Here is a 23,045-nt window from a genome sequence, read left to right on the forward strand (position 1 = left end):
TTGATCTGGCATGTGTGACAGAGACCTGGTTGGATGAAGCAGATGGGCCTGTCCTTGCCGCTGCTTGCCCACCAGGTTTCTCTTACGCACAGCAACCCAGGTCATGTGGGCGGGGAGGGGGGGTTGCAGTGATTTTTAGGAAGTCATTAGTCTGCACCAGGCGTCCTATTGGGAAGACCCAGTTTTCTGAGTGCATGTTCTGGAAGTTGGGCAATAGGGGCAGTACAGGATTCCTACTGGTGTACCGACCTCCCCGCTGCACCAAGGATTCCCTGCCCGAGCTGCTTCAGGTCGTGGCGGATATGCTCCTGGAGACACCTAGCTTGGTTGTCCTGGGGGATTTTAACATCCATGCCGACACGACCTTACAAGGGGCCGCTCGGGACTTCGTGGAAAGCATGGCCTCCATGGGGCTGTCCCTGAATAAGTCTGGCCCAACTCATAGCCACGGACATGCCTTAGACTTGGTGTTTACCTCTACGGATGTTGGTGATCTGACATTAACTAAAAGCGAAACAAAAGAAGTGCCATGGTCAGATCACTTCCTGGTGCAACTGGACTTCTCCGCAACCCTTCCCCTTCGCAGGGAGGTGGGACCGATTCGGATGGTCCGCCCCCGCCACTTAATGGATCCAATTGGCTTCCAGAGAGTGGTAGGGGATGCTTTATCCCAAGTTGATGGCCTTTCAGCTGATTCCCTGGTGGCCCGCTGGAATGCGGAGTTAACCAGGGCTATTGACTGTCTGGCTCCGAAGCGCCCTCTCCGATTGCATGGAGCCCGGACAGCCCCGTGGTTTTCCCCGGAGCTGAGGGTGATGAAACAATCGTTGAGACGGCTAGAGCACCAGTGGCGGAAAACTCATTCTGAATCAGACCGGACACAGGTTAGAGCTCAACGTCGAGCCTACCAAGTGGCAATGGCGACGGCAAAGAGGGCCTTCTTCGCCGCCTCCATTGCATCTGCAGAAAACAGCAGCAGGAGACTTTTTCAGGTGGTTCGCAATCTATCAGAACCACCTGTACCACCGGGGCCTGGTAGGGACCCCAAGATCTCCTGCAATGCTTTTGCAAAGTTTTTTGCAGATAAAATCGCTCAGATTCAGAAGGAGGTAGACTCCACTGTGGGAGCAGGGCCAGGGCGGGAGAGTGCTAGAGTTCTGTCTGGTCCTGTTACATGGGATCAATTCCAATCTGTTACCTCCGAGGATGTGGACAGGCTGCTTGGACGAGTGAAACCGACCACCTGTCTCCTTGATCCTTGCCCATCCTGGCTGATAAAAGCGAGCCGGGAAGGGCTGGGCGATGGGCTCTGCGGGGTGGTGAATGCTTCCCTCTGTGAGGGAGCCTTCCCAGACCCGCTGAAAGAGGCGGTCATTAAACCGCTTCTTAAAAAAACATCTTTAGACCCGGCCAATTTGGCCAACTATCGCCCAGTCTCAAATCTGCCATTCTTGGGCAAGGTGATTGAGCGGGTGGTTGCTGAACAACTCCAAGCACGCCTGGAGGAAACGGACCATTTGGATCCCTTCCAATCGGGATTCAGGCCTCACCATGGGACTGAAACTGCCTTGGTCGCGCTGGTTGATGATCTCCGGCGGGCTAGGGACAAAGGTGAGAGCTGTTTCCTAGTTCTGCTGGATCTCTCAGCGGCCTTTGACACCATCGACCATAACATCCTTCTGGACCGTCTAGAGGGGCTGGGAGCTGGGGGCACTGTCATGCAGTGGTTCCGCTCCTTCCTCCTGGGCCGTGTCCAGAAAGTGGTGGTGGGGGGTGAGTGTTCAGACCCCTGGGCTCTCACTTGTGGGGTGCCTCAGGGTTCTGTCCTCTCCCCCATGCTTTTTAATATCTATATGAAGCCGCTGGGAGAGATCATCAGGGGGTGTGGACTGGGTGTTCATCAGTATGCAGATGACACCCAGCTCTACCTCTCCTTTAAATCAGAACCAGTGAAGGCGGTGAAGGTCCTGTGTGAGTGCCTGGAGGCGGTTGGAGGTTGGATGGCGGCTAACAGATTGAGGTTGAATCCTGACAAGACAGAAGTACTGTTTTTGGGGGACAGGAGGCGGGCAGGTGTGGAGGATTCCCTGGTCCTGAATGGGGTAACTGTGCCCCTGAAGGACCAGGTGCGCAGCCTGGGAGTCATTTTGGACTCACAGCTGTCCATGGAGGCGCAGATTAACTCTGTGTCCAGGGCAGCTGTCTACCAGCTCCACCTGGTACGCAGGCTAAGACCCTACCTCCCCGCGGACTGTCTCGCCAGAGTGGTGCATGCTCTAGTTATCTCACGCTTGGACTACTGCAACGCGCTCTACGTGGGGCTACCTTTGAAGGTGACCCGGAAACTGCAATTAATCCAGAATGCGGCAGCGAGACTGGTGACTGGGAGTGGCCGCCGGGACCACATAACACCGGTTCTGAGAGATCTGCATTGGCTCCCAGTACGTTTCCGAGCACGATTCAAAGTGTTGGTGCTGACCTTTAAAGCCCTAAACGGCCTCGGTCCTGTATACCTGAAGGAGCGTCTCCACCCCCATCGTTCAGCCCGGACTCTGAGATCCAGCGCCGAGGGCCTTCTGGCGGTTCCCTCATTGCGAGAAGTGAGGCTACAGGGAACCAGACAGAGGGCCTTCTCGGTAGCGGCGCCCGCCCTGTGGAACGCCCTCCCATCAGATGTCAAAGAGATAAAGAATTACCTGACGTTCAGAAGACATCTTAAGGCAGCCCTGTTCAGGGAAGTTTTTAATATGTAATGCTGTACGGTTTTTAACACTGATTGGGAGCCGCCCAGAGTGGCTGGGGAAAACTCAGCCAGATGGGCGGGGTATAAATAATAAATTATTATTATTATTATTATTATTATTATTATTATTATTACACATGATTTTCTTTTTGTTTCCTTGTTAATCCACTGTGATCAATCCTGATTCCTACAGGTCTGGGTATTCTATGATTCCTACAGGTCTGGGTATTCTCACTTGGAGACAATGTCACCATCACATGCATCACACGTCATTTGGTAACATATGTCTCTTTGGAGAAGGATGGAAGGGTCATAGGCATCTCCAGAGATCATTTGGGACAACACGTTCTTTTCCACATCATTATTATGACCAGAACGGATGCAGGGATCTACAAATGCTTGTACAATTTTGCTGGGATCAGGCAAGTCACAGATCCATTGGAGCTGCTGATAAGAGGTAAGAAACTCTGCTCAGCATCCCAGAAGAGCATCCTGAGGCTGTTCACTAGTTCCTGACCCTGCTATGATGAGTTGCACAAGGGGGACAATGGATCATATAGCATTAGGTTCAGGTGTTACTGTGCCATTAAAACATCTCAAATTGTGGAGAGCCAGTGTGGTGTAGTGGTTAAGAGCGGTAGACTCGTAATCTGGTGAACCGGGTTCGCCTCTCCGCTCCTCCATATGCAGCTGCTGGGTGACCTTGGGCCAGTCACACTTCTCTGAAGTCTCTCAGCCTCACTCACCTCACAGAGTGTTTGTTGTGGGGAAGGAAGGGAAAGGAGATTGTTAGCCGCTTTGAGACTCCTTAAGGGGAGTGAAAGGCAGGATATCAAGTCCAAACTCCTCCTCTTCCTCTTCTTCTTGCAAAAGTGCATCAACCCCGCTCCTGCTCCAATAATGATGATCCTGTGTAGCTGAGCACAACCAATCCCATTAATTCAAGATTGAAGGACATGGGAGCTTCGCGATGAATAGTGTTCAGATGAGTGATGTCTCACCCACTAACACAGGTAGAGGCAGCCTATCTCGTTTCACCACCTGAGGCAAAATGGAAAGGTGGCCCTCTCTTGCGAAACTACCCTGAAGCCTCCCTTCCCTGGGTTGTGTGGCCAGGTCTGTGAATCAGCAATGATGATAGTGGGTTACATTGAGGTCTTGAGAGTTTTTGCAAGAAGTCACAGAGCGCACAGATCTTGCAAGATTTTGGTGAGATCTTGCTAGATCACCACACTTCTCTACCAGTGGGAGGGTGCCCCTGGGAGGGCTGCTTCTTGGGGTTTCGCTGCCCAAGGCAGCTGCCTCAGCCTTCCTCATTGGTGGACAGGCACTGAGTGCAAGGTTAATTCTTCTCCTCCTCCTCCTCCTCCTCCTTCATCATCATCATCATCTCAGGCAAGCTAGAGTTACCTGTACACCACTGGTTTGTATCTTGTGGGTTTTGTTTGCAAATGGGATCAAGGCAACTCTTTTCTGTAGAAGGAAAACAGGGTATACTGGCAACACTTAATTTCCAAAGAGTGAGATGTTGGGATTTATTCATTACTATTAATTCTTTCAATTTATATCCCATCCACCTTCCTAAAGAAGCCCAAGGCAGAATTTGAACAAGTCTGGAAGCAATGCCATCTTGGCTGCAAACCTTCCTTCTCAAGGGCCTTCAATGTCTGTTGTATTTCTTTGCTCAGATCCCAGCTTCCCCAAACCAGTCCTCTCTCTGGAACCTATGGAAGAAATCACCATTGGACAGAGAGTCACTATGCGTTGTGGAACTGAAGGAGAAGTGAAAAGGTTTTATCTGCAAAAGGATAACTTTCAGGATTGGTCAATACACAGTGACATGAACGTGTTCACCATCAGTGATGTGAGCAATAAGAATGCAGGAAGATACAGCTGCAGTTACACCTCAGTGAGGCAACCATATCTCCTGTCTGAGCCAAGTAACCCTGTGGAGTTGCTGTTAACAGGTAAAGAGGCTAACTCCACATGCACTCATCTCAACCGCAAGCCTTAAGGTTTGGAGTTTAGCTGGAGAGTTTGCTTGGTTTTTAGAATATAACTGGGGAGCTCATTGGAGAGGACAACTGTAGGGAGCGATCAGTGGGGTGTGTGTGTGTGTGTGTGTGTGTGTGTGTTTGTTTGAGGAGCCAGTTCTGCATTGGAGGAAATGAGGAATAATTTACATACTCCTAACTTGCTGTGTGAGAGAAAGAGAGAGAGGGGACACCTGCCGAGTTCCAGAGGGATCGTGTTGCATAAACCGAGTGTTGTGGAGTCTTTGGGCTGGAGTACAGTAACAAAAGGAAACAAGAAAAACTTCCCAGAAAAGTTGGGCTGAGGGCAATGATCATGGCTGAGTTGCAATTTTCTTGGGACTGCAGACATTTGCATGGAAGATAATTCTGGCTGATGAATGCATGAGCCATTACAACAATCCCTAATCACTGCTTTACAGCAAAGAAGCTAAACCCCTAATGCAGGTCCCTGCCATGTGGAAGAGGACAAGACCCAGACCTACAGTGGTTGGCACCTCACTTTCTGTTTCCTTTTCTGCCCAGATCCACAGTTACTCAGACCTACCATCTCCATCTCACCAACGAGGCCTTTGAAGGTTGGGGAAAATATCACAATCACGTGTGCCTTTTTAGAGGCACCTGCCTTGGTCTATCTCCATAAGGCTGGAGAGTCAACAAAAACGGTCCAGGATACTAATGCACGTGGGACCAAATTTTACCTCAGGAAAATTACTTTGGAGGGCAAAGGAAACTATTGTTGCAGCTGGGCACAATCAAGAAGTCCATTTCTGGTGTCAAAATGCAGCAATTGGGTGGAGCTTTTGGTATCAGGTACAGTATTTGTTTTACTGTTTTTCTCCTTCTCACTACAGTGGTACCTCGGGTTACAAACACCTCAGGTTACAAAAGTTCAGGTTACAGGCTCCGCTAACCCAGAAGTAGTACCTCGGGTTAAGAACTTTACCTCAGGATGAGAACAGAAATTGCGCAGCGGCAGCAGGAGGCCCCATTAGCTGAAGTGGTACCTCAGGTTAAGAATGGTTTCAAGTTAAGAACGGAACTCCGGAATGAATGACGTATGTAACCAGAGGTACCACTGCACTTTGCTTGGGTTTTTTGGGTTTTTTTTTGTTTTTAACCAAAAAGCAGGCATGTCTTGCATTATATTAAAGTTGCTGCAAGCGATCTGGACCTTGTGTAGAGTAGAAATGAATTTTTGCTCTCAAACAGTAGAATGAATTTCAAAACTTTCCAGGAAAAATAGTTACAAATAGCTGCAAATAAATAAGTACAAATAAAATAGTTACAAATAGACATTGCAAGATACAAAGGAACACATTGCTCTGAAACATGCAAGCAATGCAGCCTTGTCTGTAAGTCCTTAATGCAGGTCAACAAACTTTCCTCTCTCTGCTGTGCATGTGAGAGAGAGATCCTAAGCAACTTTCTTGTTCCATCTTCATGGAACTTAGCCACTATTGCTGCTGTTGCTGGATTCATCACTGACAAAGAAGGTGAGTTCTCAGGTTTTGCCTTCTGTGAGAGCTCTTGGGTTTCCAGTGATGAGTTAGCTTAAAGACAGAAACTGAAACATCTAGCCTTTTCTGCTGTGTTTGCTAGAGTGAAACCTAATGCCAGGATCTCTGCATAGTATTTTAAATATAATGCATTCAGAATTATGCTTTATGCATATTAAACACATCTTTAAACTATGGTTGGCCAGTGGTGTACTGAGAAAGCCCCATGCCAATCAGCCCCACCCCCCAATCTTGGCTATCCATAAATTGTTGGACAACAATTTCCATCTTCCTTGACAGTTGACTGTGCCAGTCAGGGCTGGCATTAGAGTTAGGCATTGCTGGGCACATGCTGAGGCCCACACCTCTGCAGAGGACCCATTGACTGCCAATTTGTATTTCTTAGTACAGAAAGTGTAGAAGTGCAGAGATCTTTCCTATTCTACTTAATTCAAGAGGGTTCTGGAAGCTGTGTGAAAGAAGCAACCAGAAGGTGTCTAGGTTATTCTTTCAGAGAAGCTGAGTACAGCTGGCTTAAACTGGTTCTGTTATCTCTTCTGTCAAGGTCATGCTGACTGTAATAATGGGCCAGAAGGAGCCTGAGTTTCACACTTTCTCTTTCTTTTCCTTCTGGTGTGGTGTTCTGTACATAGTGTTAAGGTTTAGACTTATTATAAGTTATTCCAAATTTAAGTCTGTTGCAACTGGATTTCTTATGGACAGTGCCAGTCCTGAATGTATTGGATTTGTGATCATTATGCTCATTTGCCTTCAGTAGCAGTAAAGCTCTGCTGGATGAAATATAATTGTCTCTGGTCTATTTTTTTGGGGGGGGAGGGGAAATCCTGCAACGTGCTTAGGTTTTTACTCTGCTAACTATACATTGGAATCTACTCTGGATCAATACTGAGTAGAATTTCCACAACACCGACAACTCCTGGAGCCTCATGTCCTGGAGCCTCATGTTCTTGTCACTGTATGGTTCACCTTCCTTCTCTGAGCATGCAAGCAGTGGCAAAAGTGATTAGAGGGAGCAGCAGCCTTAACCTGCCTTCTGTTTCCCCTCTGGGTGTCTGTGTCAGCTGGGTCAAGAGTGGAAAGGCAGGTGAATGGACAGAGGGGCTGCAAGCAAGGAGAAGATACATCCCTTCCACAAGTGAGCTCACTGAAGGAATCTTGCCCAAGCATCCTCCAGAAGCTCAGAGCAATCTCTGAATGTGATGGTGGTGGAGGCTTGAGTGAGAGGTTCTCAAGGATGTAGCCTCGTCCCTCTTATCTAACTGCTTTTTTTATTTTAAACAGATGATGCTCAAATCAGTCCAAATCTCTCAGTAACATATGTGGTTCTGCTCTTCCTCTTTCTGTCAGCTGGGGCCTTTCTTTGTTACAAAATAGGAGCGTGTAAGTATGACCCAGGCGAGAAGGGGATTTAAAAGCTCTTGGCCATAAATTCTCTGGGTGGTCTGAGGTTCCTAGTGATATCTTGCCTAGTACTTCATCCTATCCATCTATTTGCCGGGATAGGAAAGCTGTAGCCCTTCAGATATTGTGGACTAAACTTATCTTCATCCCTGACTACTGATTATGTCAGCTGGGGCTGATAAAGTAAAAAATATCAGGAGGGCCACAGGTTTCTCATCCCTGACCTAGTAAGTTTGGAAAAGTGTTGGGGTGGGGAAAGAGGAAGAGGGAAACTGGTGGAAGATAGTCCTTGTGCTCAATTTCTTTTTGTAAAACTCTAAAAATAAATTCTAGGTGCTTCCCATGAATTGTCTGAAAAAGGAAACACCCAGCACATTCTGAATTGAGATAGGTTGTTTTGGTTATTTATGGGTTTGAGAGAGCACCATCTTCCAACTGATTTGTCTTCTTCTTCTTTTACAGTAGTAAGACAAAACAGGTAAGTGATCTCAACTGTTCCTCTTACACCGCAGTGGATTGAAGGATGCTGGAATGTTGTTCTGAGCTTGCGAGAGGAAGAGCTGTCAGAATGCAGAACAATTGCTATTATTTGCACTCCATCTGAATGCCACATAGGGAGGTACAGTACTTGAGTGCAGAGGTTTCCTGCTGGGGTCTAGGTGGAGAGTGGGGCCTCCTGAGTTATAGGTAAAGGTAAAGATACCCCTGACCGTTAAGTCCAGTTGCAGATGACTCTGGGGTTGCGGCGCTCATCTCGCTTTACTAGCTGAGGGAGCCGGCGTTTGTCCGCAGACAGCTTCTGGGTCATGTGGCCAGCATGACTAAGCCGCTTCTGGCAAACCAGAGCAGCGCACGGAAATGCCGTTTACCTTCCCACCGGAGTGGTACCTATTTATCTACTTGCACTTGACATGCTTTTTAACTGCTAGGTTGGCAGGAGCAGGGACCGAGCAACGGGAGCTCACCCCATTGTGGGGATTCGAACTGCTGACCTTCTGATCGGCAAGCCCTAGGCTCTGTGGTTTAGGCCAAAGCACCACCCATGTCCCGAGTTCCCTTATACTTTGCATCAAATGCTATGTTAAGTGTGGCTTGTGAAATGTGAGCAACAACCTCCAGGTTCTCCAGGACTGAGGTTGGTAGGTTAGCTTGGGGAAGTGAGAATAGGAAATACTAGGATCTAGGGTATTTTGGTTTCTTTTGGAAATGATCAGGCTGAATTGTGTTGATGGTGTGTGCTTGGGACCCTGAATTACTAGCTTTTCTTAAAGTCGGAAAATGTTTTCTGGTTTAGAGTGAAGGGATTAGTGAGTGAATAAAGACTAAGTACTGGGTGTCCAGATGATCCTTTGTAATAAGTTTTTCTTTGCCTCTCTTGGTTAGTGGTGAACACACCTTCATAGTATCGAGATCTAACAGGGTGGAAAATACTGACCGTAAGTAGCGTTGTTGGGGACAGGGCTTGTGTTCATGATACAACTTTAACAAATTGAATGATAAAGATCAGGATTCCTCAACCTTGTCCCTTCAGATGTTTTGAGATTACAATTCCCATCATCCCTGACCACTAGTCCTGCTAGCTAGGGATCATGGGAGTTGTAGGCCAAAAACATCTGGAGGGCCGAGGTTGAGGAAGCTTGATAAAGATACTCAAAACATCAGAGTTGACTGTGCACCATTTATTGGGGCTCTGGAGGGCCAAAGTTGACTCACCAATATTGACCCGCCAATCTTAGACCTGAATATCAAAGCTGATAAGGCCTCTGCTATTGTACTGTTGCCAGGACTTGCCTCCAAAGGTGAACAGCAGATAGCAAGATGTGCTTGATGTGGTGATGGGGGCACTAAGTGCCGTATTTTTCACTCTATGACACACTTTTCCCCTTCTAAAAAGTAAGGGGAAATGTGTGTGCGTCTTATGGAGTGAATGCAGGTTGCACGACTATCCCAGAAGCCAGAACAGCGAGAGGGATCGCTGCGCAGTGCTCCCTCTTGCTGTTCTAGCTTCTGGCTTAGCCGCGTGAAGCCTCTTCAGGGCATGGGGAGCCTTCACCTCCAGGAGAAGCCCGCAAGAGCCACGCTCCCTTTCACGAGCCGCGCAGAGCATGTGTGCAGCTCTTGGGGGCTTTTCCCTGAGGAGGGAGAAGGGCAGCCCATCAGTGGCAGGGAAAAGCCTGCAAGCGCCGCACACATGCTCCGCGCGGCTCGTGAAATGGAGTCCTGAGCAGAACCTGGGATGCATACAGGCTCTGCTCAGCGCTCCCTTTAAAGAATATTTTTTTTCTTTGTATTCCCCCTCTAAAAACTAGGTGCGTTTTATAGTCAGGTGTGTCTTATGGAGCGAAACTTACAGTAACTTGTCTCTTGATTATCCTGCACTGGTACTTGAATACTTCTTACTCTTTGTCCACTGTTCTGTGTGAACAAATGACCATGGTTACTGATGTTTTTCATTTCTCTTAATTCCCTTTAACAAGCAAGTTATAGCACACTGAATCTCGTTGCTTAGTGCTAATTCCCTTAAATAAAGCAAGGTGTAAATGGTTATTCTAAATTAATTCCCCCCCCCCCACTGCATTAAGATTTGTGGCATGCAGTTGACTCCAGTAGAGACCCCCTAAGTAAGAGTCTCTGAATATGCACATAAATTACAAATTCAGGTGTGCCGAAAACATAAGCAGGTCTGTTAACACCGTGCTTATATTTCTATACTCTTGTACTTCTATAAGAAGAAGAGTTTGGATTTGATATCCCGCTTTATCACTACCCGAAGGAGTCTCAAAGCGGCTAACAGTCTCCTTTCCCTTCCTCCCCCACAACAAACACTCTGTGAGGTGAGTGGGGCTGAGAGACTTCAAAGAAGTGTGACTAGCCCAAGGTCACCCAGCAGCTGCATGTGGAGGAGTGGAGACACGAACCCAGTTCCCCAGATTATGAGTGCACCACTCTTAACCACTACACCACACTGGCTCTCTATACTCAGCCATGTAGCGAACAGTATGTTCATCCCCTGCACAAAACGGAGAGTCAGACACAAGTGGACTGTAGCAGTACTGAGGTGTCCATCCATGCATTCACCTGTTCTTCCTACTTCTGCTGTTTGTTCTTGTTTGTCTTGTCTTAGAGTCACACATACAGCATAACAGAGTTGCTTCTTATGTTCTAGTAGCCAGTTAGTCCCAGCAAGCGACAACTGTTCTTGCAAGTGGCATCATTATGTATATTTTCAATTCCATGTTTATGTCAAAGTTAGGAGAGATGATGGCAGGGAAGGAGACCCTAGAAGTCATGCAGAAATTTCTTCAGAAGAACTTCAAGATCGGGCTGTGTATGTGAACCTTCCCACTTACAATATGGATTATCAAAATGTGGCGCAGCAGCCTCTGCAGCAGGAGAAAGGCCAACTATCACAGGAAAACCAAGCAAGTCGGTCCCTTGCCGAAAGGTCCTCTCCACAATTTCACAGCATGAGAAATGAACGGCAGGCAGTATCAGGTCAGAACACCCTACACGGAGGTCCCACTGAGCTCACTGCCATCCCATGAGTAAGTTCATTGTCCTTCACTCTTACGAACTGGTTTCAATCATCTTTGACAAATGTGTAAGTGCTTGAATCAATGTGTACATACAGTGGTACCTTGGGTTAAGTACTTACAGTGGTACCTCGGGTCAAGTACTTAATTCTTTCCGGAGGTCCGTACTTAACCTGAAACTGTTCTTAACCTGAGGTACCACTTTAGCAAATGGGGCCTCCTGCTGCCGCCGCGCCGCCGGAGCACGATTTCTGTTCTCATCCTGAAGCAAAGCTCTTAACCCAAAGCACTATTTCTGGGTTAGCAGAGTCTGTAACCTGAAGCGTATGTCACCTGAGGTACCACTGTACAGGATTTTTCAAGGTAGCATCTTGGGAGGTTCCCTACAAGGACTTGGGTTGGTTGGATGCTGTGGTCGTCTTAACTAACTCAGCCCTTCAGCTTTTACATTTCAAAGTGGGAAGAACGTATGTAGCAAGGAGCCAATGGTACTGGTGTTGTTGCAGCCCTTGCAGTTTAGAAACCTGAGAAATACCTGCTCACTTCCTCTCCATTGGATGGAATGGAAATAAGGAATCCTGGAATCTGAGCAAAAATGCGAAATCATTAGACGATTATCTGAGCGACACTCAGTACTGTGTCTGTGACTTTTGGGGCACACGCTGGGCTCTCTCTATTAGCTTCCTCCCCAGAACTTACCTAGTTTTCAGTATAATGGTCCACCTATTTTTGCCTGTAGTGCTTGTTATGTGAGTAGGTGAGTGAATGGCTAATGTTCCCATTTTCTTATAACGGAGGCAGTCACTCCCAGACCTCTCTCCTGTTTGTTGTGACGTCATCTCTTCTTCCTCTCTCTCCTTTTCTAGGAACAGAACTTCAAGAGCACAAGACAGAAGGAAAGAGAGAAAGAGAGAAAGAGAGAAAGAGAGAAAGAGAGAAAGAGAGAAAGAAAGAAAGAAAGAAAAAGTCTTGTTCACTCATTAGTAAACTGCTGAAATCAATGGGGATTATGCCATAGAATCAGGCCCTTGCAGAGCTTGTCTGAGGCCCATCATGTTCCCCTTTATTTCTGCTCTCTTTCTACCAGAGAAAGGTTCCACTTAAGGTTTGGGACATTTTTTGGGTTACAAGCCAAACTTTAATTTCTTTAAAAAATAAATAAATTGATCAACTTTCCAATATTGTTCCAATTGCAGCCTCATTATAACAATAGCAATTTTATTCAATTAATACAATTATTAATGCCAATTATTAAAATGTCAAATTATACAATTTCATTAAACTGGGTCCCTCGTATGCTAGAATTGATGAGTTCATTCTTTTACATTTTTTTCTGCGTTCCAAAATTTTACTAATTTCCATTTCTTTCCATTCAGATATAATAATCCCTTATATAATGGCTACAGTCTTGTGGTTTCTATTTGTGTTGGTATATTAGATAATTTATAAAGTGCTAAACCGCCAGGCAAATGCCCAGCCTAATTTTCATATTCCCCACCTGCTCCCCATCCTTTGCTTTGTGTAAGATATTTAAAGTTTAAAAGTTATGGATAGCATTTTTGTGATGTTTGGCTGGTCCCAATAATGATTTTTAAAAAAATAATATTTATTACTTTTAAAGCTTACAAGAAAAAAGAGAAGAAAAAACAAAAGAGAGAAAAAAAGACAATACAATACAATATATAAACAATACAAAACACAACCTTAACACACTAAACAAAACAAAACAAAACAACAACATTTTAAAAACATACATCATACCATTTCATTACTCTATCTTTCATTTCCTTGTTTCATCGACCTCCTCTCACCTCCTTTTTTGTATTCCACTTCTGTTAATTATTCCAGCAATTCCTTTCCATCTTTCTCTATTTTTTGTCATATAAATATCTTAACATATTTTTAACCTTATTTTCCATTAATGCTAAAGTACTTATTTATGCTTAACTCCTTATAACATTTTTACTAAAGCCATAAAATGCGCTCCCCTGCTGGGGCCTCCAGGCAGGCCCAATAATGATTTTGTCCAGTTTGTGGATTTTGACTATATATAGTTTTAATTCTTTTATTTTTATTTTTAAATGATTGCTTCCCCCTCCTATGTTTTTAGCTGTTCTTATTTTTATCTGTAAGCTGTCTTGAGCCATTGACAGGAGAAAGGGGGTATAAATAAATATAATAATAACAACTAATCTTATTTTGCATTTTTTTTAAAAAAAGGAACAAGATGGTTCCTTTTGATGTTTCTGTGTGCATACATGAACCTTATTCGTGCATATCTTTTCTAGCATATTACTTAAATCTGCATTTTGTGCATTCCTACCAATTTATGCTTTGCAAAAAAAAAAAAAATTAGTATGTGGTAGACTTCGTACATGAAGCAATATCTGACTGCCAGAGATGTTTAAAGCAGATTGAGAGTCTCCAAGAGTCATGAGGTATTGGGTGTGTCAGAGATGCTGCTCCCCTCAGTTTCCTGTAGCTTCAGATGTAATCTGGGCTGGCACACAGAAAACAGCACTAAACTGCAAGGGTTGAGGACCTTCGAGCTGGAACCGGATCTTGTGGACACTAATGGTGATCTGCCATGACGCCTGTGCTCTCCACCATCTTATATTGGTGAGAATCACAAAGGCCCAGCTATTGATCAAAAGGAGTTAGAAAGCTTTTGCATGAGGTTTCTGATATAAAGGAGCTGGAAAGAAGGACAGTTAGTTGGTGGAAGCTAGATGTCTGTGAGAGGGGGCTGGCGATGGTCTGAAATGAAGGGTTGGGATGGCAAGTTGGGCAATCTTAAGCCAACCTGGAGAATTTTGCATAAATCAGATGTTTGAAGGACGAGGATACTGGAAAATATGTTCCAGAGCAGATCCATTGCAATCAAACCTGCTGCATCTGGAACTGAGGGTGGAGAGTGCAGCTGAAAAAGACACAGCTGTGGGGAGCCTGAGGAAGGACCATCCACTTTGGGCCTGCCCATTAAAAGCAAGTCTAGAGTGAGAGACTAGGGTGATGCCTGCTGTTTCCAGGAACCTTTCTCGTTGTGAGACTTTTGTGGGTAAGCTGAGAGTTTCTTGGACCCTGGGAGAGAGCCCGGAGGCTGAGAGGGATGATGAATGTGTGTGTGTTTATGTGCGCGCGCAAATTTGTATTAATGTAACATTTTTACGTATATGTAACTGTATTTTTGTAATATTTTGTTTGAATTATTTGTTGTTTAGTTTTCTGTACACTGTTTAGATATATTTTTAATATATTAAGTGGGATAGAGATTAAATAATCAATCAATCAGTCAGTGGGTTTACATTTGGTATTAGTAGCATAATTTGAGCCCATTGTTTTTGATGGGTCTGCTGTGAGTATGACTTTATTAGATAGGATTCTGTGTGTTTTTGGGAGGCTTGGCCCCCTGATAATCGACAAGAAGACAGGCTGGTAATACCCAGTGCCAAGCCAAAACTCACATCTGTAATCAATAAAGATGTGGCCTAACTGAACCCAATAATCTTGTCTGTGCTCCTTTCATTGTTTATTTGCATAGCATTATAAGGGGTGTGGGTCACATCATCTGAGCACATAAATGGAAAATTTAGCCTTGTGGTGGTATGTCCTCTCTACTTGTTTGCAGTGGTATCTTGGGTTACATACGCTTCAGGTTACATACGCTTCAGGTTACAGACTCCGCTAACCCAGAAATAGTACCTCGGGTTAAGAACTTTGCTTCAGGATGAGAACAGAAATTGTGCTCCGGTGGCGTGGCGGCAGCAGGAGGCCCCATTAGCTAAAGTGGTACCTCAGAACAGTTTCAGGTTAAGAATGGACCTCCAGAACAAATTAAGTACGTAACCCGAGGTACCACTGTATAAGCTTTACCAGAACAGAAAGACAGGATGGATCAGGGGAGATGAGTGAACCTTTTCCCCTTTTCTTCTTCTTTCTGTTTTTGACTAGAGCACAGAGTAAACACACAGAAACATACACAAAGCATAATGAAGGGGGGCGGCGCAGATCTTGACATGTGGAATCAAGTACCGTATTTTTCGCTCTATAGGATGCACCGGACCATAGGACGCACCGGACCATAGGAGGGGGAGAACAGGGGGAAAAAATTCTCCCCCTCTCTGCTCAGCGCCCCTTCAGCGAAGCGGCAGGAGAAACGGAGCCCCTTCCATTTCTCCTCCCGCTTTGCTGAAGGGGTGCTGCGCAGAGAGGGAAAACTGTGCAGCGCCTCTCCAGCAAAGCGAAGCCTGGAGAGCAAGAGGGATCGGTGTGCACCAACCCCTCTCGCTCTTCAGGCAGCTATCCGCAAGCCTTCAGAGCGCAGCAGGAGTTTCTGCTGCGCTCCGAAGGCTTGTGGATAGCTGCCAGAAGCCTCCGGAGCGCAGCGGGGCTTCAGGCGGCTTCAGCGAAAGCAAGGGAAGCCTCCGGAGAGCGGGGGGAGTTCTCCCTCTGCGCTTTGGAGGCTTCGCGTTGCTATCGCTGAAGCCAAGGAGCCTGCATTTGCTCCATAAGACGCACACATATTTCCCCTTAATTTTTGAAGGGGGAAAAGTGCGTCTTATAGAGCGAAAAATACGGTAGATTTGCTTTGAGCTGAAGCAGGAAACAAATTGGAACCTTGGCAGGAAGGGGAGGGTGAAATTATCAGCTGAAGCTTGAGTGTTTTCTTCCTTTGAGCTGCAGAGGGAGCTGCTAAACCTGCTTGGAGGCCTCTTACATCTGGGAAAGAAACCTCATTTCAAACTCTTAGAAGAGGGAGTGAGAATTGCTTTTTAAAAAGTGTGGAAAAATAAATGGACATGATTTCCCCCCATGAAATGGGAAATATTTCCCATAAGATATACACCACCAATATTCCCTAAGGGCTAGGGTATTTTTTTAATAAGAAATCACTGAAACTACTGTAATGGAAAGAAAAATATTCTAAACCTGTGTTTTTTTAAAGCCAGTTACCAGCTCTTAAGGTTGGGGACATGCTTAACTGATACGAAAAATGTCAACTCATGTCTCAGAAGCAAGAGTGGTTGGGGGGATGGGACTGCATTTCGTTTGTCCAAGATTTCAGTGCCATGAACACCACTTTCTCCCACCTCATTGCAAAGAGAAACAGGATAAATTATGCACAGCAAGCAAATATATACCAAGCTGCAAATATATATCGATTTGCAATTGTGGGCATCCCTTAGTTACTATTGTCAGGCATGATTAGTTACTATTGTCAGGCATGATTTGCCTGACAAGATTTGCCTATTGTCAGGCATGATTAGTTACTATTGTCAGGCATGATTTGCTGCCGGGGGGGGGGGGGAGGATGCCCTTTGGTCTGACAAATACATTGGAGTGAATGTTGGCCAGTAGGGACACTGTGTGCCTGCCAGACTTCTAAGACCAAAGCCCATGCAGTGAGGAGGGAGGAATCTTAGCAAACCTTGCGGTGTGCGGCTGTTAACTTGCCCAGGTGATGTGGATAGAAATTACCTTCCTCTGTTAATGAACATCTTAACCAAACTTAATTTGATTTGGTTACATTGGTTGAATCTGACTAGTTACAGTGGTACCTCGGGTTACATACTCTTCAGGTTACATACTGTCAGGGGTTCAGAAGGAGAGACACAGGAGGGGGAGCAAATGGAGAGTGAGGAGGAGGAGTACGAGGGGGGCGCAGGCAGTGACAGTGGCCAGAGTTATTCCACAAGCCTCTCTAGCGAATCGGAGGACTCACAGAAGGGAGCGCCGGTGGCCAGAGCGAAGGGGGCTCCAGGGGGGAAGCCCCAGGAGGAAGGGGCTAGCGGGGAGTCCCTGAGCAGCAGTTGGAAATCAGGACCAGCTTCTCCACCAGAGCGCAGTGGGGAGGGGGAGTCCCAGGAGTCGGGACCAGTGTCCTCACCACCAGAGGGAGGAGAGGAGTCAGGTTTGGCAACGCCCACATCAGGAAGCGGGGAAACGGTCAGAAGGAAAGTCACCGGCTGGGCGCGCGCGCCAAGTTCAAATGTACAGGAGCGCGGCACAGCAGGGAGCCCGGAAAGGGAGCCAGGTCCTAAAGCCCGCCGGAGGGAGGGGCAAGACTCAGGAGGCTCAGCGTCAGAGGAGTCCAGGAAGGAGGGAACCCCAGAGGGCAGAAAGACCCAGCGAAGGAAAGAACAGCGTAGGAGGTGGAGCCGGGCTAGAATCTTAAACTGGTGTGGGTGGAGCAGTGAGTCAGAGGGGACTTAGCCGGTCTAGCGTCGAGACGTGGGTCTGCGCGCCCAGAGCTTGGAAATGGAAACTAAACTTTAATAAAGACTTTTGTATATAACATCCACTGGGCGTTGGTCCTCTGTGAGCTGGGACCTAGCGGCAGTCCTGACACATACGCTTCAGGTTACAGACTCCACTAACCTAGAAATAGTACCTCGGGTTAAGAACTTTGCTTCAGGATGAGAACAGAAATTGTGCTCCGACGGCGTGGCAGCAGCAGGAGGCCCCATTAGCTAAAGTGGTGCTTCAGGTTAAGAACAGTTTCAGGTTATGAACGGACCTCTGGAACAAATGAAGTACTTAACCAGAGGTACCACTCTACTTTGTTTTGCAGATCCTCAGGTTTATGCACATTTGGTTGTCTTGACTTTTCTTCCTGGTCTGCTGGCGAATGGAAACACCTCTTTAAATGAAAATAGGTGACAAAACGAATTGGAAGTTATTCCCCCCCCCTCCCTTTGTGATTTTTTGCAACCACTAAAAATCCCTTTGATTCCCAAAGCTACACTGTAATCCAAGAATGGGTATTTGAAACTATGTTGGCAAAGAAATGGAAAAGAAACACAAATGTAACTTACAGTGTTTTTTAGTTTGAAAAGTAACAGATGCAAATCACAGATGTAACTTTATTTGCCAAGCTGATAGGCACTGTAAACCCTTCAGGGAAACATTGAAACATATCTTTCTCTTGCTCAACCTCTGGAATCAGGAACTGCCAGACTCCCAATCTGCCTTCAGAAAACTTGTATTTCACTTGTGAAATCTTCCCTGAGACCCGTGAATGTTACAAAACTCAATGTCAATAGATTCCGGACAAGGCACTATATTTGACTATCATGCTCTCTACATTTCCATGTAATCTCTCTGTGTGCAGTTACCAAGGTATTGCTCCAACCATCAAGCTACCACCTCAAATAGATTTGTCAAAAGTAAATGTATTTGCACCCATCACCAAGGTGTCCGTTTAAGTTCCTATACCTATTTGTCCCCATCCCCAGTGTACCTGAGCTGCCCACTTCCATTTCAGTGGTCGGACGATTTTGGGGTGGAAACCTTACCAAAGGACCACACAAAACCAAGGTTATATCATGTCATACATGCTTTCGTTTGGGGTTCTCTACTGGGTGGGGACCCGGTTGCCACTGAATCTTCATAAATGGATCAAAGCTCATCCAGCTGCAATTGCTCTGATATACCTGGTTGCATTATCTTCTTTTCTCTGACTGTCCAGTGATCTCTCTTGTGGGGTCCTGCTGCCTCAAAAACGGGTGAGGATCCTCCAAAGGCCCTCTCCGTGGGTTTTTACCACACTAGCGTTGCCTGCCTAGGCGTTGCCTGAATATTTGTGGACTTATTAGTAGGTAGGGCTTTTAACTTCCTTCAGAGGTACCCAAGCTCCACTGACTTTCTGTGGTACCTGGCTCCCTCCTCCACCCCTGGACAGCCTCCACGTTGCTTGCTATTACTGCCTAATATTCTGCTTATTTAAAAACAACAAACAACAAATCCAAAGAAAGTGAACTTAAATTAAAGGAACTGGTTTGCCCCCTAACGGATGAATTCAAAATGACTAAACTGTAGTTAGGGAACATTCCAAAATACTCAAATGCCAAGAAGAAATTATATATATTCCATAATTAATACATAATCGGAAGCCCCACAGAACCAAGTGAGATTTACTTCAAAGTAGTCAATAAGGGAGCAGTCCTTTTCTGGTCTATGTAAGTTTCAGATATGTTCATTCAGCTGTCCTCAGCTTCCTGTAGCTTCAGATGTAATCTGGTGATTGACAGCAAGCGTCGCCATCACAAGGGCTGAGGATCATAGAGCTGGAATTGGATCTTGTGGGTTCTTATTGTGGTCTCATGATGCCTGCACTCTCCTTTCTCTTATTTTTAAAAAAAAAAAACACAAAAATTGAGAAATATGGGAAGAATTTGCTGAAACAACGAATTAAGTTAGAATACAAAAAGGGAGGTGTGAGGTCCAAGAAACAAGCAAATGAAAAGATGCAATATGGGATTTGTATTTTTCCTTTTTTCCTTTTTTCCTTTTTTCTTTTCATTTTTCTGTTGTATTTTTCTGGTTTTTTTTCTTTTATATGTATGTACCTTTGAAACTCTGAATAAATATCTTAAAAAAAAAAATCAGCAAAAGCCATTCTGAAATTCGCTGCCTGTAAAGGTGGAAATTTGGTCAACCCAGCTCTATCTGTGTATAAAGCAAAAACAATGGCCCAGATTCTATATGGTGCAGAGGTTTGGGGTACCTCAAAGGTCTCGGGTTTGGAACCCCCACAGAATTATTTTTTAAGAGTTCTTTTAGGTTTACCCAAAGACGTGCAATCTGCCATGGTAAGGTTGGAAACTCGCATGTTGAGCATAGAGAGCGAAATAGATAAAAGAATTCTCTGTTACTGGTTTAGAGTTCAACAGATGGACAACACTAGGCTACCAAAAAAATGCCTGATTGAGCAAGTTAATTCTTGAGCAAGAAGCCCAGAATAAAATTTAAAATACTAACTGACGCAAAGGAAAGAGGTGGATTTGCCCTGCCAGACCTTAAACTTTACTATGAATCAGCAGCATTCTGCTGGTTGAAAGACTGGCTGCTTCTTGAGAACACAGACATGTTGGACTTAGAAGGTTTCAACAATGTTTTTGGGTGGCATGCATATTTGTGGTACGACAAGGTTAAAGCACATAAAGCATTTAAAAACCATATTGTCAGGAGAGCATTGTTTAATGTCTGGATAAGATACAAAGACTTACTGGAAAATAAAACCCCAAGGTGGTTGTCACCAATGGAAGCAAAGGCTCAGAAAAAGCTCAATATGGAGGCCAAATGACCGAAATATTGGGAAATATTGGAACAAGACTGGCTTCATTATTATCAAATAAGAGAGGCCTATAATTTGGACAAAAAAATTGGCTTCCAGGTGGAAAAATCAAAATTGGAAACAGAACTGTTAGATCCCAAAACTAAGATACTTTCAAGAATGTATAACTTGCTGTTAAAATGGAATACGCAGGATGAAACGGTTAAATCTGCTATGATTAAATGGGCACAAGACATTGGTCATAACATTATGTTTGCTGACTGGGAACAGTTGTGGACCACCGGTATGAAATTTACGGCATGTAATGCCTTGAGAGAGAATATTATGAAAATGATATACAGGTGGTACATGACACCAGTCAAGCTTGCAAAAATATATCATTTCCCCAACAATAAATGTTGGAAATGTAAAGAAAATGAAGGTACATTCTTTCACCTTTGGTGGACGTGCCCAAAGATTAAGGCTTTCTGGGAGATGATCTATAATGAAATGAAAAAGGTATTTAAATATACCTTCCTGAAGAAACCAGAGGCCTTCCTCCTGGTCATAGTCGGCCAATTGGTGCCAAAGAAGGATAGAGCTTTTTTCATGTATGCAATGTCAGGGAACTGCCATCGGAAGAACAGGTGGTGGAAAGGCTCCAGGAGAATAGGAGAGACTCTGCAGCAGAAGAGGGAACCAGTAGGGGGGGAGCAGGAGCTCCAAGGGAAAGGGAGTCGGAGGGGAGGCTCTGGGATACTTCCAGTGAGAACAGTGAGGAGGTATCAAGGCCCCCTTTAGGAACCCCCACCCCTCGCCGGAAACTGTCACGCAGAGAATCCAGGAGACGCGTTTCCGTTAAGCAGCTTTTATGTTGGAAACGTTTCCGCAGACGCCCACTGTCGGATTCTACCAGCGACTGACGGAGCCATGCCAAAGGGCTCCGCTCAAGGCAGAGCTTTGCTACGCTGAGCAAACTCTGAGGGACCAAGCTTTTAAGCACAAGCAGCTCATTATCCCATCATATGCAACAACAGCAGCAAGAATACTTATTGCAAAGTATTGGAAGACACAAGATCTACCCACCATGGGAGAGTGGCAGATGAAGGTGATGGACTATATGGAATTGGCGGAAATGACTGGCAGAATCCGAGACCTGGGAGAAGAGTTGGTGGAAGAAGACTGGAAGAAATTTAAAGACTATTTGCAGAAACACTGTAAAATTAATGAATGTTAAAATGATGTTGGATTGAAAATAAGTGGCATTAGCAACAAAGTTATTAAGAATATGCAAAAATGAATTGACGGATGATGGATGGAAATATAGAGTTATAATATGTTAAGATATAGAGTTAAGATAAATGAATGAGGACAAGGATTTGCTGATTTGATTATGTAAATGGGATACAAAAAGGGGAGGTGAGAGGAGGTCAAGGAAACAAGCAAATGAGTTTAAAGTTATAAAAAATGGATTTGTTTTTAATTTTTTCTTTTTTTCTTTTTGTCTTTTGTATGTTGTACTTTTATTATTATTTTTTATTTTTTCATGTATTTTTGTACTTATGTTTTTGTAAAACTTTAATAAATATTTCTTAAAAACAAAACAAAACTGGGTACATCATGCTGCCCAACTGATGGGCAAATATGACCTCTCAGTGACTGAGATTAAAGAACTTCCCTTATATTCCCAGAAAAATATCTTTAAATGAACCATAAGGGCAGTGGCAACTGAAAACGATCTAAACTCTATGTGCACATCTACATGCGCCCCATTGTATTTTAAACTTAGAGAGGCCAATGAACAAATATCTTATTTTAATGAATTGACTTTTGCACAGCTTCAAAAAGCTTTTACAGAGCTACGACTAAATACAAAATAAGCTCTGCTTATAGAGATGGGAGACACAGAGGCATACCAAAAAAACGAACGTGTTTGCACTAGGGGATGTTCTGAAGTAGAAGAAGAAGAAGAAGAGTTTGGATTTGATATCCCGCCTTTCACTCCCCTTCAGGAGTCTCAAAGCGGCTCACATTCTCCTTTCCCTTCCTCCCCCACAACAAACACTCTGTGAGGTGAGTGGGGCTGAGAGACTTCAAGGAAGTGTGACTAGCCCAAGGTCACCCAGCAACTGCATGTGGAGGAGCGGGAAAGCGAACCCGGTTCCCCAGATTACGAGTCCACCGCTCTTAACCACTACACCACACTGGCTCTTATGCATTATATCTTGCACTGTCCTTTATATAATGATGTAAGAAAAATATTTTTAGTACCTATAATGACAGGGTCCCCTGGCCAGAACCCCTTTGACATGATTTTATATCTCCTCGCAGACACAGATAAGTATGTAGCACTTTTTGCAACTGCTGCTAGGAAAATTAGAGCAAATTATATAGCCAAGGTAGCCATTAACTGTAAAGGAGATGAATTCATTTGATCCTATCTATCTACCTCAGGCTATGCGCTATCTTTGTCACCAAACTCTGAGTATAAATTGCACACTGTATTAATTGATATTGTTTTTAACATTAGTGACCATGTGATGCTTTTAGCTTATGAATTTTATTGTTTAATGTTTTTATTTGTACATTGGGGTACTTTTATAGCTCTGTTTAGAGTACGTAATGTTTTAATAATATAAATGTTTTAAGTCTTTTTTTATCATTTCAGTATATATATTTTTTAATTGTCAAATAATTCTGGGTACATTGCAGCAGCCTTTGGCTATGAGCAATAAAACTGACTGAGACTGAGAGCAAGAA

The 23,045-nt window shown here is 44.8% G+C and overlaps 2 protein-coding genes across 2 annotated transcripts in view; both read left to right on the forward strand.

Annotated features, from left to right (window-relative positions):
- Positions 1-2,984: 2,984 nt before the first annotated feature.
- Positions 2,985-12,248, forward strand: LOC310830450 (T-cell-interacting, activating receptor on myeloid cells protein 1-like; the record flags this gene model as incomplete). Its single annotated transcript, XM_083710230.1, has 4 exons — positions 2,985-3,200; positions 4,432-4,710; positions 5,302-5,589; positions 12,097-12,248. Exons 1-4 carry the CDS (start codon positions 3,110-3,112, stop codon positions 12,246-12,248), a joined length of 810 nt encoding a protein of 269 aa, XP_083566356.1. The 5' UTR covers positions 2,985-3,109.
- Positions 12,249-13,681: 1,433 nt separating this feature from the next.
- The window catches only part of LOC310829429 (leukocyte immunoglobulin-like receptor subfamily A member 2), a 50,436-nt gene continuing 41,072 nt past the window's right edge, over positions 13,682-23,045 (forward strand). Inside the window, exon 1 of the mRNA XM_083707846.1 lies at positions 13,682-13,849. Within this exon, the coding sequence (XP_083563972.1) occupies positions 13,818-13,849 (32 nt within the window). The 5' untranslated portion in view covers positions 13,682-13,817. The remainder of the gene's footprint in view (positions 13,850-23,045) is intronic.

Source organism: Podarcis gaigeae (assembly GCF_964106915.1).
Source record: "Podarcis gaigeae genome assembly, chromosome: 13".
In the NCBI taxonomy this organism is placed as follows: domain Eukaryota; kingdom Metazoa; phylum Chordata; class Lepidosauria; order Squamata; family Lacertidae; genus Podarcis; species Podarcis gaigeae.